At 44.7% G+C, this 16,247-nt stretch overlaps 2 protein-coding genes across 7 annotated transcripts in view; one reads left to right on the forward strand and one right to left on the reverse strand.

Annotated features, from left to right (window-relative positions):
- The window catches only part of MGME1 (mitochondrial genome maintenance exonuclease 1), a 22,555-nt gene extending 9,651 nt beyond the window's left edge, over positions 1-12,904 (reverse strand). Inside the window, exons 1-4 of one of the 3 annotated variants that reach the window (XM_023217806.3) lie at positions 12,375-12,904; positions 11,149-11,726; positions 8,455-8,499; positions 5,304-5,523 (exon numbers count right to left, since the gene is read on the reverse strand). In XM_023217806.3, coding sequence (XP_023073574.1) covers positions 5,304-5,523; positions 8,455-8,499; positions 11,149-11,662 — 779 coding nt within the window. In that variant the 5' untranslated portion in view covers positions 11,663-11,726; positions 12,375-12,904. The remainder of the gene's footprint in view (positions 1-5,303; positions 5,524-8,454; positions 8,500-11,148; positions 11,727-12,374) is intronic. The other 2 variants (XM_026456115.2, XM_023217805.3) reach the window with 2 other exon arrangements.
- SNX5 (sorting nexin 5) overlaps positions 12,531-16,247 on the forward strand; it is a 26,843-nt gene continuing 23,126 nt past the window's right edge. The window contains exons 1-2 of one of the 4 annotated variants that reach the window (XM_023217803.2): positions 12,531-12,818; positions 13,055-13,137. In XM_023217803.2, coding sequence (XP_023073571.1) covers positions 13,087-13,137 — 51 coding nt within the window. In that variant the 5' untranslated portion in view covers positions 12,531-12,818; positions 13,055-13,086. Of the gene's footprint in view, positions 13,138-16,247 lie in introns of all 4 variants that reach the window. The other 3 variants (XM_026456114.2, XM_023217802.2, XM_023217804.2) reach the window with 3 other exon arrangements.

Below are 16,247 nucleotides of genomic sequence, written 5' to 3' on the forward strand. Positions count from 1 at the left end.
CATTAAGCACTGTTCAGGGAATATCTCATTTTATTTTTATAACAACCCTATGAGGTAGGTACTACCATTTGTCTTATCTTAAAGATGAATAAATTCATACAGAGAGCGACTAAGTAACTAATCTAAGGTTGAGATGAAAAGCCAAGCCAGAATCCAAACTCAAGCAGCTGACTCCTGAGCCCAATATCTTACTAGCTTTGTGATACTGTGTATCTAGAGATGTCTGTATATTGTGACTCTCACAGTTCTGCAAGAAATCATACATAAGGGCTGCCTATGCATGGGTATTATACATAGCATTAAGTGTGTGCTAAGAGTATAGAAGGCACATATTCTTAGGTTCTCCTGATGCTATGTCACGCATCATTGGTCATTAAAAAAAGATAAAAAACAAAAAAGAGCGTAGGAGGTAGACTAGAAGAAGATAGTGCCAAATTTAAAATGGCAATCGCCTTTGGCCATGGGTGGTTCAACAGAATTTGGGGTTAATCTGTAATGCTATATTTCTTTAAAAAAAAGATCTCCCAGGGATAAGGGAAAAAAAAAAAACGTTGTAAGCAAATGCAACAGTGTTATTAACTGTTAATTGTGGGTGGTGGAAAATTATTACATGAGAAAAGAATGTTACAGATCTATAAGAAAAGACCTCTAAGATGTTTTTAAAATAATTTTTTAAGTGGAAAAAAGCGGGGTATAGCATGTTGTGTTAAAAAATGAGTGTGGAGGCCGGGCGCGGTGGCTCAAGCCTGTAATCCCAGCACTTTGGGAGGCTGAGACAGGCGGATCACGAGGTCAGGAGATCGAGACCATCCTGGCAAACACAGTGAAACCCCGTCTCTACTAAAAAAAATACAAAAAACTAGCCGGGCAAGGTGGCAGGCGCCTGTAGTCCCAGCTACTCGGGAGGCTGAGGCAGGAGAATGACATAAACCCGGGAGGCGGAGCTTGCAGTGAGCTGAGATCCGGCCACTGCACTCCAGCCTGGGTGACAGAGTGAGACTGTCTCCAAAAAAAAAAAAAAAAATGAGTGTGGAGACAAATGATTGTACATATGGTCATAAAATATCTCAGGAACACAGGAACTTTTTAAACAGAGGTTCAATACAGAGTGGGTGTAGGGAGTTACTCTTAATAGCATATTATCCATTAAAAATTCAGCGGGGCTGGGTACAGTGGCTCACACCTGTAATCCCAGCACTTTGGGAGGCCGAGGCAGGCAGATCACCTGAGGTCAGGAGCTCGAGACCAGCCTGGTCAACATGGTAAAACCCCATCTCTATGAAAAACACAAAAAAGAGCTGGGTATGATAGCAGGCGCCAATAATCTCATCTACTAGGGAGGCTGAGGCAGAAGAATCACTTGAACTCGGGAAGCAGAGGTTGTAGTAAGCCAAGATCTCGCCACTGTACTCCAGCACGGGCGAAAACAGCAAAACTCCTTCTCAAAAACAAACAAAACCGGGCAGGCGTGGTGGCTCACGTTTGTAATCCCAACACTTTGAGAGGCTGAGGCGGCAGATCACTTGAGCCCAGGAGTTCAAGACCAGCCTGAGCAAAATGGTGAGACCCCACATCTACAAAAAATAGAAAAAGTAGCTGGGTGTGGGGGTGCATCCCTGTAGTCCCAGCTACTTGGGAAGCTGAGGTGGAAGGACAGCCTCAGCCTGGGGAGTTAGAGGCTGTAGTGAGCCCTGAATGCATCACTGCACTCCAGCACGGGTGACAGAGTGAGATTCTGTCTCCAAAAAATAAAATAAAATAAAATAAAAAATCCTTAGCTGGGCGCGGTGAATCACATCTGTAAATCCCAGCACTTTGGAAGATGGAGACAGGCAGCTTGCTTGAGTTCAGGAATTCTAGACCAGCCTGAGCAACATGGCAAAACCCCATCTCTACAAAACATAAAAAAATTAGCTGGGCGTGGTTGTTCACACCTGTGGTCCCAACTACTCAGCAGGCTAAGGTGGGAGGATCGCTTGGGCCTGGGAGATGGATGTTGCAGTGAGCCGAGATCACACCGCTGCACTCCAGCCTGGACAGCTGAGCAAAATCCAGTCTTAAAAAAAAAAAAAAAAAAAAAAAAAATTCTAGGCCGGGTGCAGTGGCTCAAACTTGTAATCCCAGCACTTTGGGAGGCAGAGACAGGTGGATCACTCAAGGCCTGGAGTTCGAGACCAGCCTGGTGAACATGTCGAAACCCCATCTCTACTAAAAACAAAAAATTAGCCAGGCGTGGTGGCGGGTGCCTGTAGTCCCAACCACCTGGGGAGGCTGACACAGGGGAATTGCTTGAACCCAGGAGGTAGAGGTTGCAGTGAACCGAGATTGCGCCATCACACTCCAGCCTGGGTGACAGAGCAAGACTCTGTCTCAAAAACAAAACAAAACAAAAAACAACAAAAAACCTTAGTTTCAAAAATGTTCATATTACCAATATTGAAGCTGACTTAAAAAGCAAAAAACAAACAGTGCTATGGACATATTTTATCATCTCTATGACAAGCACTGGGTGTCAGGAACTTCTTGTAGGCCTTGGGTGGAGGTGACTGTATGGCTTCCTTGGTTTATCTAAAGGGCAGCCAAAAATAGTCAATTAAATCTCTTGGTACACAGGGCTCTTCTCAGATATGATGCAGTTGTGCTATAAAAGCATTAGGTGGTCTAGGCCAGGCGCAGTGGCTCACGTCTATAATCCCAGCACTTTAGGAGGCTGAGGTGGGTGGATCACCTGAGGTCAAAAGTTCGAGACCAGCCTGGCCAACACGGTGAAACCCCGTCTCTACTAATAACACAAAAATTAGCCAGGTGTGGTGGCGTGCACCTGTAATCCCAGCTATTCGGGAGGCTGAGGTAGGAAAAACACTTGAACCCAGGAGGCGGAGGTTGCAGTGAGCTGAGATCATGCCATTGCACTCCAGCCTGGGCAACAAGAGTGAAACTCTGTCTCAAAAATAAATAAATAAATAAATAAATAAATAAATAAATAAATAAATAAAAACATTAGGTGGTCTAAACAGTTTTCAGACTATCAAGGGTGTCCACTCTTTCGGCTTCCCAGCTCACATTGGAAGAACTGTCTTGGGCCACACAATAGCTGATGAACTGTAAATAAATAACCAAAAAAAAAAAAAATCTCATAATGTTTTCAGAAAGTTTACAAATTTCTGTTGGGCTGTGGATTGGACAAGTTTTTAAACTTAAATTTTAACTAGAGCTTCAAGGTTTACATGAACAGATTTTTCTATCTTGTTCTTAGTGCTCCCTTGCCTTATTTGGAGTAGGGGTACCTGCAGGTTGTAGCCACCTTGGTGTCAGAGGCGTTCCAACTAGAGTACCTCCATCTTGAGTGAGGGCTAGGCAATGAGGCTGGGACTTGCTGGGCTGCATTCCCAGAAAGTCAGGCATTCCTAGCCTCTAGATGCTTAAGATTAAGGGAACAAATTAATAATGTTTACTAAACAGACCCAGGCTTGGGAGTGTCCAGATACCCTGGTATCTGGAGAACAAAGGCATTCCTAATTTTGCTTTAAAGATAATATTGATTCTTGCAAAATATAGTGATTAAGAAAATTAATCCTTTATCATAAACCCTTGCAGTAGAGCACATCTCCCCAAGATCTTTTTTTTATCTTATATATATGAGCATTGTACTTAGGGTGGAAGTGTTCCTCCTCTTACTTTCAGGAATGCCCTGTTCTGTCTATGGAGTAGTTATACTTTCACTACTTTATTAATAAACCTGCTTTTACTTTGCACTGCAGACTCATCCTGAATGCTTTTTCTTCTTTCTTTTTTTTTTTTTGAAACAGAGTCTTGCCTGTTGCCCAGACTGGAGTGCAGTGGTACCATCTCGGTTCACTGCAACCTCTGCCTCCCGGGTTTAAGTGATTCTCCTGCCTCAGCCTCCCGAGTAGCTGGGACTACAGGCGCACACCACTGCGCCTGGCTAAGTTTTGTATTTTTAGTAGAGATGGGGTTTTGCCATGTTGGCCAGGTTGGTCTCAAACTCCGGACCTCAGGTGATCCACCTACCTCGGCCTCCCAAAGTGCTGGGATTACAGGCATGAGCCACTATGCCTGGCCTCACCCTAAATTCTTTCTTGCCCAAGATCTAAGAACCCTCTCGGGGTCTGGATCAGGACCCCTTTCCTTTAACACTTGGACTCTGAAGTACCTGAGTAAAACAGTAAGACAGCTACAATATAAAAACCATGGGGACCGGGCATGGTGGCTCATGCCTGTAATCCTAGCACTTTGGGAGGCCGAGGCAGGCAGATCACCTGAGGTCAGGAGTTCGAGACCAGCCTGCCCAACATGGAGAAACCCCATCTCTACTGAAAATACAAAATTAGCCACGCGTGGTGGCACATGCCTGTAATCCCAGCTATTCGGGAGGCTGAGGCAAGATAATAGCTTGAACCCAGGAGGCAGAGGTTGCAGTGAGCTAAGATCACACCATTGCACTCCAGCCTGGGCAACAAGAGCAAAACTCCGTCTCAAAAAAACAAACAAAAAAACCCCCAAAAACAAACAAAAAAAACAAAACTACAAGAAGATTTAGTAACTTCAGAGCTCTGATCCATGTCAAGTACTGCCTGGAAGCCAGGAAGAGAGTTGATTTTCAGAACCAACAGATCATGGTGCTATCTTTAGGAAAACAGGAAAGAAAATGCAGGAATGAAATTGCATCTTATGGCAGGTACCTCAGTTTGGGGGAGGGGAAGGACAGGCTGGCAAATAGGCCATGTTAGGGATATTGAAAAATCTTGGCCGGGCACAGTGGCTCACTCCTGTAATCCCAGCACTTTGGAAAACCAAGGTGGGTGGATCACTTGAGGTCGGGAGTTTGAGACCAGCCTGGCTAACACAGTGAAACCTCGTCTCTGCTAAAAATACAAAAATCAGCCAGGTGTGGTGGTGCATGCCTGGAGTCCCAGCTACTCAGGAGGCTGAGGCAGGAGAACCGCTTGAACCTGGGAGGCAGAGGTTGCAGTGAGCCAAGATTGCACCACTGCACTCCAGCCTGGGTGACAGAGTGACACTTCATCTCAAACAAAACAAACAGTATACCTTTCTCCAACAAATAATCTGATTTTGGAGTACTGGATGACAAAGGTTACATGGCTCTTCTCTCTGTACCTGTTCTCATACCTGCCCCACCCAATTCTTTCACCTAGCACAAAGGTTTGGACATTGAACAGACAGAGGCTACAGTACCTACAAGCACACCTTTTGACAGGCACCATCTGCCCTACCCTGTATTAATTCACCTCCATGCTGTATTGAAACAATCTCATACTTACTGATACTCAGCCACACAGTCCAGCAGACCTATATAGTTTAAGGTTTCATGTTGAACAGCACTTTCAAGAGCTCGCACTCCACTGACATCTTTCAGAATATGCTGGACGCTTTTGATGTAACCAGACTTGAGGAGATTTTCATCTCTCTCTTCTAAGGTTTCCTGGGGTGAAAGTATGCTTTCCAAGGCTTCATGGAACCGTTTCCCTTGTAAAAAGATGTCTGAAAAGAAAATCAGGGGAAAGGGGAGGGAGAAAACACAAACAAAGCTAACACTAAAAAACTAGTACTCTAAAAGGCTCTGAAACAATAAAGCCTGTAATCCCAGCACTTTGTTTTTCTTTTTTTTTAGATGGAGTCTCCCTCTGTCGCCCAGGCTGGAGTGCAGTGGAACGATGTTGGCTCACTGCAACCTCCGCCTCCCGGGGTCAAGCGATTCTCCTGCCTCAGCCTCCCGAGTAGCTGGGATTACAGGCACCTACCACCATGCCTGGCTAATTTTTGTATTTTTAGTAGAGATGGAGTTTCATTATGTTGGTGAGGCTGGTCTCGACCTCCTGACCTCATGATCCACCCGCCTTGGCCTCCCAAAGTGCTGGGATTACAGGCATGAGCCACTGCACCCGGCCAAAAATTACGTGAGTTATTTTTAACTGACAACCCCTAAGACCAAATTTCAGCCTCTTCTGAAACCTAAGAATTCACTTTGAAACCAATGGGATTATTAATAGGATTGTTAGGCAATAAAATGAATTAAAATTAAATACTTCTAGGAGAATTGGGCCAAAGTCAAAACTGAAGATCTGGAGGCTACAGGACCACACCCAGTTTATGGTACTATGTGTTTAAGTATCCAATTTAATAAATTAACTGGCTGTGACAAAATAAAAAAAAATTAGAAATCTAGGAACGGTGCTTCTGTTTATAGTTCTTTTTAGACCAAAACTTAATTATGAACACAGGTGGGGGAATCCTTTTACTAAGAGGATTAGTGACAAACAAGGAATGGAAAATAAGGCACACACAAATGAAAAGTAATGAATGCGATATTATGGAATCTGGAGGGGGACAAAGAGGAAAATATGTGACATTCTTCTCCTGTACTTTTTTTTAGTGCTGGAACAGCCTGAAAAATTCAGCTGTGTCCTGAATTTTTTTCCCCTCATATATTTTTATAGTATTTAATATTTAACATGTAATATTTTTCTAATTAGCTTTAGAATATTAGAATTCTGATTTATGGCTTGTAGGAGGATACATTTTCCCTCTTCCTAACATTTTATAGCATGTGAATACTAGAGAAATTTCATTAGGACACATTATTTTTCCCATATGTTCATTTTCTGAGGTCAAAAGCCTTACTTTTCGTCCCCAGGTTTCTCTGAAAGAACTACAGTGTCCGGATTTGTTGGCGTATCCCAGGATCTAACTTGATTTTTGAACTCTCTCCTCATTTTCAGTGCTCCTTGGCCTCCAAGTGCTTGCACAGTAAGCCCCTTCCTCATACACATTTTTAAAAAGGGAACATGGCCGGGCATGGTGGCTCACGCCTATAATCCCAGCACTTTGGGCGGCCGAGGCAGGCGGATTACCTGAGGTCGGGAGTTCAAGACCAGCCTGGCCAACATGGTAAAACCCAGTCTCTACTCAAAATACAAAAATTAGCCAGGTGTGGTGGCTCATGCCTGTAATCCCAGCTACTCTGGAGGCTGAGGCAGGAGAATTGCTTGAACCCAGGAGGCGGAGGCTGCAGTGAGCCAAGATCGCGCCACTGCACTCCAGACTGGGTGACAGGACAGCAAGACTCTATCTCAAAAAAAAAAAAAAAAAAAGGAACACAAAAGAGATTCAACAAATCCAAGAAATATTATATATTCACTTGTTTCTTAGTAAGAGGAGAGAAAGAGGGGGGACTGTTATGCTAAGCAATGGCCTTGGAGCTTTCAAAACATTATTTAATTTTCAAACCCAACAACCTAGCAAAATAAGGATCGTAAGTTACCCACCCCCTTTTTAATGAATGAGGCCCTGTCCCACTAGGCAGTGCTGTTAATTTGCCCCAAAGCAAAAAGCTGGACAGGCAGCCTGGCACCAGAATCTGTGTTCTTTCCAATCTACCATACAGTAAAGAGGGCAATCTTGGAAATCACCAATTAGATACACAGAGAAACACAGCAGGAAATACACGTGCTTGGAACATGCTTGCAGACAGACCCACAGAAAAGGAGGAAAACAACTTTGTATTTGTTAAGTTCTTTTTTTTTTTTTTGAGACAGGGTCTCACTTGTCACCCAGGCTGGAGTGTACTGGCTCCATCATAGCTCACTGTAACCTCGAACACCTGGCCTTAAGCAATTCTCCTGGCACAGGCACGTGCCACTACGCCTGGCTAATTAAAAAAAAAAAATTCTTTTTGTAGAGAAGCAATCTCTCTATGTTGCCTTGTCTGGTCTGGAACACCCGGCCTCAAACAATCCTCCCACCTTGGTCTCCCAAAGTGCTGGGATTACAGGCATGAGCCACCGCACTCGGCCTTCAACTGTTTTTTACAAAGATGGAAATGTCAATTCTTTTTTTTTTTTTCCAGGCTGGAGTGCAGTGGTACGATCTCCGCTGACTGCAATCTCCACCTCCCAGGTTCAAGTGATTCTCCTGCCTCAGCCTCCCGAGTAGCTGGGATTACAAGTGATCGCCACTGCGCCCGGCTACTTTTTTTGTATTTTTAGTAGAGATGGGGTTTTGCCATGTTGACCAGGCTGGTTTCAAACTCCTGACCTCAAGTGATCCGCCCACCTCGGCCTCCCAAAATGTTAGGATTACAGGCGTGAGCCACCACGCCCGGCTGGAAATGTCAACTCTATCATTAGCAAAAAACGCAATCCCTTCTGAAAAATTATTTGGAGAGTTAAATGAAATTCAACTTAGGAACTAAGTTATTCTACTCCAAATTTACTTGGCTCAGTTGGAATTATTAACATGTGAAAGACCTACAAGAAATTTACGACGGATGGAATTAAGGCCTAGGAAAAAGAAGTGTAGCATTCATCTACACACTAGGTTAATGAAGCAGAAGACAAACATGTTAAAAACAGGAAGGAAAAAACTTAGCAAATGCCATGCCAATAGACCATACATTTCTTGCTGCAAACTTACCCCTGGCTAGGTTCTTCACATACACATGATCACAAACATGAAAACCTAGATCACAGGATCCTTTAGACACTAAGGCTCAGAACATTCAACATGATTCAATTTATAAAAATAAAAAATGATTCAAGAATATTTACTGCATGCATGTAGCATCAAGTCGGCTTATTCACTCAAAGTAGTAAAAGTGAAATGTTTTCAAGTCCTCATATATGAAGTGCACTAAAAAAACCTTCATGCATCTCCAGTATTCTCATGATGGAACTGGCAGAATGGCTACTTCAGGATTAAATCAGCAAAGCCCCCCCAAAAAAAAAAAAAGAATTAAAATCTAAACCCCAGCCCTTTGTGTGTATTTATACACAAAATACAAATCAGAATAAGTCAGACTTTCTCATCCCTGCCAGTCTTCAAAAGGTGAACTGATGCTTGGGAAACTGCTCAAGTACTTGGAAGAATGCCAGACACATTTCTATGCTCTCACCTTTCAGAAGACTGGGTAGAAATTAATTTATTGATCCAATATTTTTCATTAAAAAAATCTTTATCATTTTTAAAATGTAATTCTTCTTGGGTGCCACCTTCTTGGGTTTGGGATCCAGTATCCTCCAGACCCATTAATCAACTTTGTGAGCTCTTTTTCTTTTATGCACCATGACACTAATTGTCCCCTTATTTATTTCAGAACCCATTGCTTACTAATACTTATTTTCTTAAAAAGAGTGATTCCACCTGGGCGCAGTGGGTCACACCTGTAATCCCAATACTTGGGGAGGCCCAGGTGGGAGCACCGTTTGAAGACAGGAGTTGGAGATCAGCCTGGGCAACATAGGGAGACCCTCGTCTCTACAAAAAATAAAAAAATTAGCCAGGCATGGTGGTGCACGCCTGTACACTCAGCAGGCTGAGGCTGAGATGGGAGAATCACTTGGGTCCGGTAGGTCAAGTCCAGGCCGGGTCAGTGAGGGGAGGCGATTCTGCTCATTTCTTTTTTTTTTTTTTTTTTTTGAGACGGAGTCTCACTCTGTCGCCCAGGCTGGAGTGCAGTGGCCGGATCTCAGCTCACTGCAAGCTCCGCCTCCCGGGTTTACGCCATTCTCTTGCCTCAGCCTCCCGAGTAGCTGGGACTACAGGCACCCGCCACCTTGCCCGGCTAGTTTTCTGTATTTTTTAGTAGAGACGGGGTTTCACCGTGTTAGCCAGGATGGTCTCGATCTCCTGACCTCGTGATCCGCCCGTCTCGGCCTCCCAAAGTGCTGGGATTACAGGCTTGAGCCACCGCCCCCGGCCGATTCTGCTCATTTCTTAAGGTTGCTACTGAGTTAACTGAGAAACACAGCTGAGTGCTAATCTAGATCAACAAAGCTGACTCTATGAAAAAAAACAACCAGTCTTCTCTCTGCCTGGGCTATTGGGGCTCATTCACATTCCAAACAGAAATTCCTTTCTGGTGCACTTCCTTACTTTGTGCCAAGAGCTACAGGCCCTAGGGTCCCATGTGTTCCAGCAGGTTTCTTCTGCCTTTTAATAATACATCAGTAATTTCAGCTGTGACATTCCTGGTTTAAGGAAAATAACTTCTCATGAGGAAACTATCAATTCTAAATTGTAGTGGTACAAATACAAAACTATAAGATGCCATTAAAAGATTTTTATGTTGCTTGCTTGGAAAGCAGACAATAGTTTGGTGGTTGCTACTAATTAACTATCTTAGGAAGGCAGTTAGCTCTTGCATATATAATCCTTGCCCCACACAGCTGTGGAATGTTATAAGGAGCTAAGGATTTGACCATTTCTGCTATATCCAGTACCACTTGTATATACTTAGTATTTTTCTTTAGAACATGTGACACGTTTAATGTGTTACACATAGTTTTAAGAGTCTGGATTAGGGAAAAGACGACTTAAATAGAAGCCCAGGCCACGGCAAGGGTCAGTACACTATTCTTAAAATAAAAATAAAAGAGTTTGTGTACCACTAAGAGTACATGTACTGCACTTTGGGAAGCTTGGGTAAAGTAATGATTGATGTAAAACTTTCCTTTAACAAAAGACCCCTATATAATTTCCGGGACCAGCTAATTCACCGGTGCCAATGGTGTTTTTGAATGGAATATTACATTTAAGGAACCTATTCTCCTCACTTGTCCAAGTTAGTAAATTAGAAGTTGAAGTTTAAAGTGTATTTATTCTCAGATCCTTATGAAGAACCTCTGCTTATCTCAGTTTACCAAGGTCTAAATATAGGTCATGTGTTCTGGTCTGCTCCAGGGTCTTTAAATTTACGAGTCAGTTGACACTAGGGCAATGGGTATTTACTAGATTCTAAACAGAATATCTAGCAAACAACTAGAATTCTGTTACCAGGTGACTTTTTTTCCATAATCAAGGAAAACGAGCAATTCTAATATTGTTGGTAGCTCATAAAACAAGTGAATTTTATGTATTATTTAGTCAAATTATTTGATCTATTTTAGTTTCATCTGTAAAATGTGGATAACAGTATCTATACTTCACAGGACTATCATGAGGATCAAGTGAGTTAATACACATAAAGTGGTATTTAATGTTAATTACTATCTGAAGGGAGTTCCTTGCTAGTAAATCAAAAAAACAAAACAAAACCTCATTCTTTTGGCACTGTTGCTCTCTATTCTAGAAAACATAGCATACATACAGAACCAGAATTGAGATAATTACTTGAATTATATTCTTTAAAGCCATCTTCTCCCAGTTCCAGAATCATCCGCTGTTTCCACCTCTCCAACCAGAAAACCTGTTGTTTTGTCATGGTCTGCTGAAGGACTCGGGTCACACTTGGTATCACATTCCTTTGCAAGGGGATTTTCAAAGGAACTGAAGGATTACTTGCATTTCGTTTATCACTTCTCTCTGGATTGAAGATAGGAAACCAGTTTTGTGGCACTCGTCGGTCCTCACCTTGCTTTGGCGGCTTATGCTTGCTCACAGGTCCACAGAGTAAAGCATCTTCCTCCACCGATCCTGGGGTGTGGGCGACGCCTCTGGATGACAAGACAGACTGAACTAAATTAGAGTATTTTTCTTGGTCCACTTCTTCATATGGATTCACTTTTTTCTTCCGGCCACAAGAGTAAGAGGAAGTAGAGAAAGCCACAAGGGCAGCTGATTCCACAGAAAATCCCTTTGAACTCCTGAGCTGCCTGCAAATGGTCTGAAATAACTTCATCTTCATTCAGACTTGTTTTCACTTTTTTCTAGTCTATTTGCAACGGTCGAGGCCCTTTATGTTTGTATTCCTATTAGAGAGAAAACAACCATCAAAGCGAAAGCTGCATCAGAATAACATTGCACACCAAAATTGTAAACTTTTTCGACATGCTTGGACAGAGCTCTTTCTTAAGGTCGACAGAGCCAGACCCTGCTTCCAAAAAAAATTTATAAATAAATTAAGACTGTCAATACCCGAAGGACTGGCACATATTAAATGCGAATTGGTAGACAGCTTGGGGCAAGACGGCCCCCGTCTCTAACACGCAGGAATGGGACGCCCAGGCAGGGAGGCAAGTGCGAGACACGGAAAATCACAAAGATGGAGCTCGTCCCATGGCGGCCACACAGTCCTAGGTGACAGACAATTACTGATTCCTAGACACCAGGCTCTCTGCTAAGTATTCTGTATGGATACTTCTCATCTAGTCCTCACACCCTCTATCGTGGGTCTAGAATGAACCCGTTGCACAGACGTGGAAATCGGGTTGGAGGGTCCAGTCGCTCGCCGGTCAGAGGTGGTGGCGGCGCTGAGGTCACCGCAAAAAGGCGCCTCCCTCTCCTCCGTGGGTACGGACCCCTGGCGGGGCCAGGACGGCGGTGGCCCCTGGGGCAGGAGTCTAGATTAGAGAAAAGAGGACTTAAATAGAAGCCCAGCCTACGGCCAGTGTCGGTACCTTGGGAGCCACCACACTTCGCTTAACTCTCAAGACGCGAACAACCTCTCGCGACCCGTACTTTTCATCCGTCCCGCGCTTTGGTTTCGAATTAGGCACAGCCTAAGGCAAAGTAGGTCCAGAATGCCTCGCGGCGCTCACGCCCCACCCGAGGCTCTCTTCGGCCTCCGCCGACGCGCCACCAGCTAGAGGCAGGAAGTACTTCCTCCCAGCTGAAGGGCCGGCGTCGTCGAAGCGCGGGAGCCTCTAAATCGCGCCCTTCTGCTCTCACGAGATATGGTGACGTCAGCGCTCGCCGCCATCTTGGACTCGGGCTGAGTAATAAATTTCCCCGGCACCGAAACACGGTCTTTCTCTAGACGCGTCTTGCTGGGAGAGCGTCAGTGGCTTTGCGTCCGCGTCGCGGCCCTGCGGTCGGCGGCCTCCTCGTGGAGCGTAGCAAGGGTAGGCCCCGCGTGGCGTCTTTGCCCGGCTCCAAGATGGACGGCAGCGGGGACTGGGAGGCCGCTCTGGGGGAGCACGTGGCGCCCTGCTCGCCTGCTCCCGGGGCAGCTGGGATGGTGGCGGAGTCCGGAGGCTTCCTGCTGCCGTCGGGCAGGGAGGCCGGCGGAGGCGGGGCCGTGGCCGCCCCCGAGAGGCTCCCAGGCGGCGGCGGCCCAGCCTCTTCTTTCCTCGCACAGCCTGGCGGCCCCTGCTCGAGTCCCGCGTCGCCATGGCCGCGGTTCCCGAGTTGCTGCAGCAGCAGGAGGAGGACCGCAGCAAGGTGAGGTCCTCCCCACCTCAGGCTCCTGGGCGGGCGGCCCTGCGAGCCTCCTGGGTCGCTATATTCTTTCCCTTGCGCGTCCGTAGGCCCTGGCTGCTCGTGGCCATCCCTAGCGCGGGAAGCACCCGTGAGGCCCGGGCAGCCCCTGTTCCTCGTCTTCTCTGAAGGCTGCCCTGGGGAATCCCTGTGGATCCCCCGGATTCTCAGGATAGAACCGGAGACGCGGGACCTTAGCCCTGGTTCAGGCGCCCGTGCCGAATGGACTTGGAGAGAGGATCTCTGGAGACCCCGGAATGTTCATTTTAAAACTTCCCTCGGCTTCGTGGTGACCTGTAGGTGAACGTGAAATTGACTTAACATGCTACCGACCAGTTTGGTTTGTTGCCCCCAAAATGCCCCCCCTTTCATCCCCCCACTTTTTTTTTTGCGGGGGGTGGGGGCCAGACAACTTGGGAAATTCCATCAGGTGTCCGAACATGCTTCCTACAACTTCAGAAACGCAAAATGCGTTGTTGTGGGGAGTTGTGTAATTTTTAGTAGGTGCTCAAATACTTGCTGAACTTGGTGTCTATTTTTAAGTCTTGTCCATTAATATAAACTCTCCCTAGGTCACGTGTATCTTGAGGTCTAAAAGATTATTAATGCAATAAATTGAGATTGCCATAGCCAATTAAAGATTCAGAGATGAGCCTCCACTGTTTCATTGGTTCTTTAAATTTGCCTCGTTAGCTTTGCGATGCATGGTTTGTGAGCAACCTTTCGTGCAGAATCGTCGACGTAAGTTTTTCTGACCTATGAAAAATAACCTCTAAAAATACAAGGCTCTCTAAAGTGTAACTTGGAGCCGTCTTAACTTACACATCTCTTGAGAAATTAAAGGCACCTCCTTAGAGAAACGTGTTCATCTAGTAAGTAGATACCACAGTTTCAAAGCGGCTGGATTGTTCCAACAAGGGTATCATTGTTGCGTTAGTTATTGAAATAGAGCTTAGTATACAGGAGATTGTTGTTTAGAGTGTTTTCTTTGAAAGTTCTTTTTTACTGAAACGAGGTGGAAACTTGAGACCACGATTCTTTGTAAAACATTATAAAGGTACTTTTCTCCATAAAGCCTAGATACTAGATGGGGGTTTTGGTAGCATTTTGTTTTTTTCTTTCTTTCTGGTACATTCTTTTAGCTGTCTTGATTCAGAGTCAGCTAGGTAAAAGGACTCAATTGCTTCACCCCTGATAGTACAGTATATTGCAGCTGGTTTTTTAATGACTTTTCCACCACCCTGATCCTCCATCAAAATTGGAGAATAGTTATGAAGGCCATTTCCTGCCTGTTTTAGAGGCTACAGAAACTGTCGGTATCTGTAGTGAAGAGGGTTATATGGCATTATTTTCCTTTTTACATTACAGGAATAAAGAGACAATAAAACTAAATAATTACCCTGACACGTGACTTTATTTTTGTTTTCTGATCTCTGCTGATGCTGATACCCTGCAGTGGTCAAGCCTAGATGGTATTACGGTGTTACGGTTAACTGAAAGGGAGTCTGGGGGAAGTATGAAATAATGGGAAACCAAGTCCTGGGCAACTTCTTGCCGTAATACAATTTCAGTAGTCAACTGAAATGTTTTGTGTGTTACTTAAAATGTTTAAAAATGCCCCCCTGATAATTTACTTTGGTTTAGAATTCCCCTGAGGATGGAGTTAAGACCAACTAAGGTAGGGGGACATACTTGATTCTTCAGGATTTTGAATTCTAGCCCAATACTCATTTTGACTAATTCAGCAAAACTGAAAGGGAATATTGTGTCAAGTCGTGTCTGGTAGCCAGACATTGGCATTTTGTTACATTCTTTAGCTGAGGGTGTTTGGTTTGCCTTCTTCCTCAGAAATAGTTCAGAGGAAGAGATGCATGGTTGATTTGGTTCCTAATTTGACCTCTACTAATGAGAAAGATTGTTTTTTGATTTTTTCCCCCCTTTTGAGACGGAGTCTCTCTCTGGCTCAATGGCGCGATCTCAGCTCACTGCAACCTCTGCCTTCTGGGTTCAAGCGATTCTCCTGCCTCAGCCTCTCAAGTAGCTGGGATTACAGTCCGCGCACCACTATGCCTGGCTAATTTTTGTGTTTTTGTGGAGACCGGGTTTCACCGTGTTGACCAGGCTGGTATTTGAACTCAACCTTCCCAGCCTAGTGCTGTTTTTGACTAGGGGGTTCTCCTTCCTTGACAATAACAACTTGGCCTTAACTTACTTACTGGTTGGTTACAGGGACTTTGGTGAATATCTGTCCTCTTAGCTAGGCAGGAGTGTGTAGACTAAGTACTGCTGCTCTGGTTTCATGTTTAACTGGTATGGAAACTGCTCTAGGGGTATTTTTGTTCTCCATTAGCTAGGATGGAGTGCAGTTCATTAGTATAGGAACAATCCTGAACTTTGACCAATACCATAGCAAGTCCAAACGTACCAAATTTTGTGAACTGAAGCTTTATGCTACCCTTGCAACTATTTTCTAAGTTGAGGAAGTATGACATATCAGGCTGCCCACGCCTTAGTTCTAGTTCAGTAACTTGTACTCGGTGTCTTAAGATCCCCGTTTGTGAATACTCTAAAAGATAATCATCTGCTCACATTATTTCGGCCATAGGTAGAAATGGTGAAAAGGCTTTTTTTGAGACAGGGTCTGGCTCTGTCACCCAGGCGGGAGTGCAGTGGCAGGATCATAGCTCCCTGCAGCCTCGACCTGGGGAGCTCAGGTGATCGCCCCCACCTCAGCCTTCTGAGTAGCTGGGGCTACAGGTATGCACCACCATGCCTGCCTAGTTTTTGTGGGTTTTTTTTTTGATAGAGACGGGGTTTCACCATCCAGTTCAACATGCTGGGATTACAGGCATGAGCCATTGTGCCTGGCCAAGGCTTTAAGTTTCCAGAATTGTTTCTGAGCTGTAAACTCGCATTCGTTGAGACCTAGTGATCATCTGAACTAGAGGTTTAGTTTAAAATTCAGTTTCTCAGTCTGGGGAGCAGTATTAACATTTTGGCCTGATCACTTTTGTTGAGGAGTGCCTCTGTTGTAGGATGTTAAGCAATGTTCTTGGCCACTGCCAGGACTCTTC

This window comes from Piliocolobus tephrosceles, chromosome 20, assembly GCF_002776525.5.
Source record: "Piliocolobus tephrosceles isolate RC106 chromosome 20, ASM277652v3, whole genome shotgun sequence".
NCBI lineage: Eukaryota > Metazoa > Chordata > Mammalia > Primates > Cercopithecidae > Piliocolobus > Piliocolobus tephrosceles.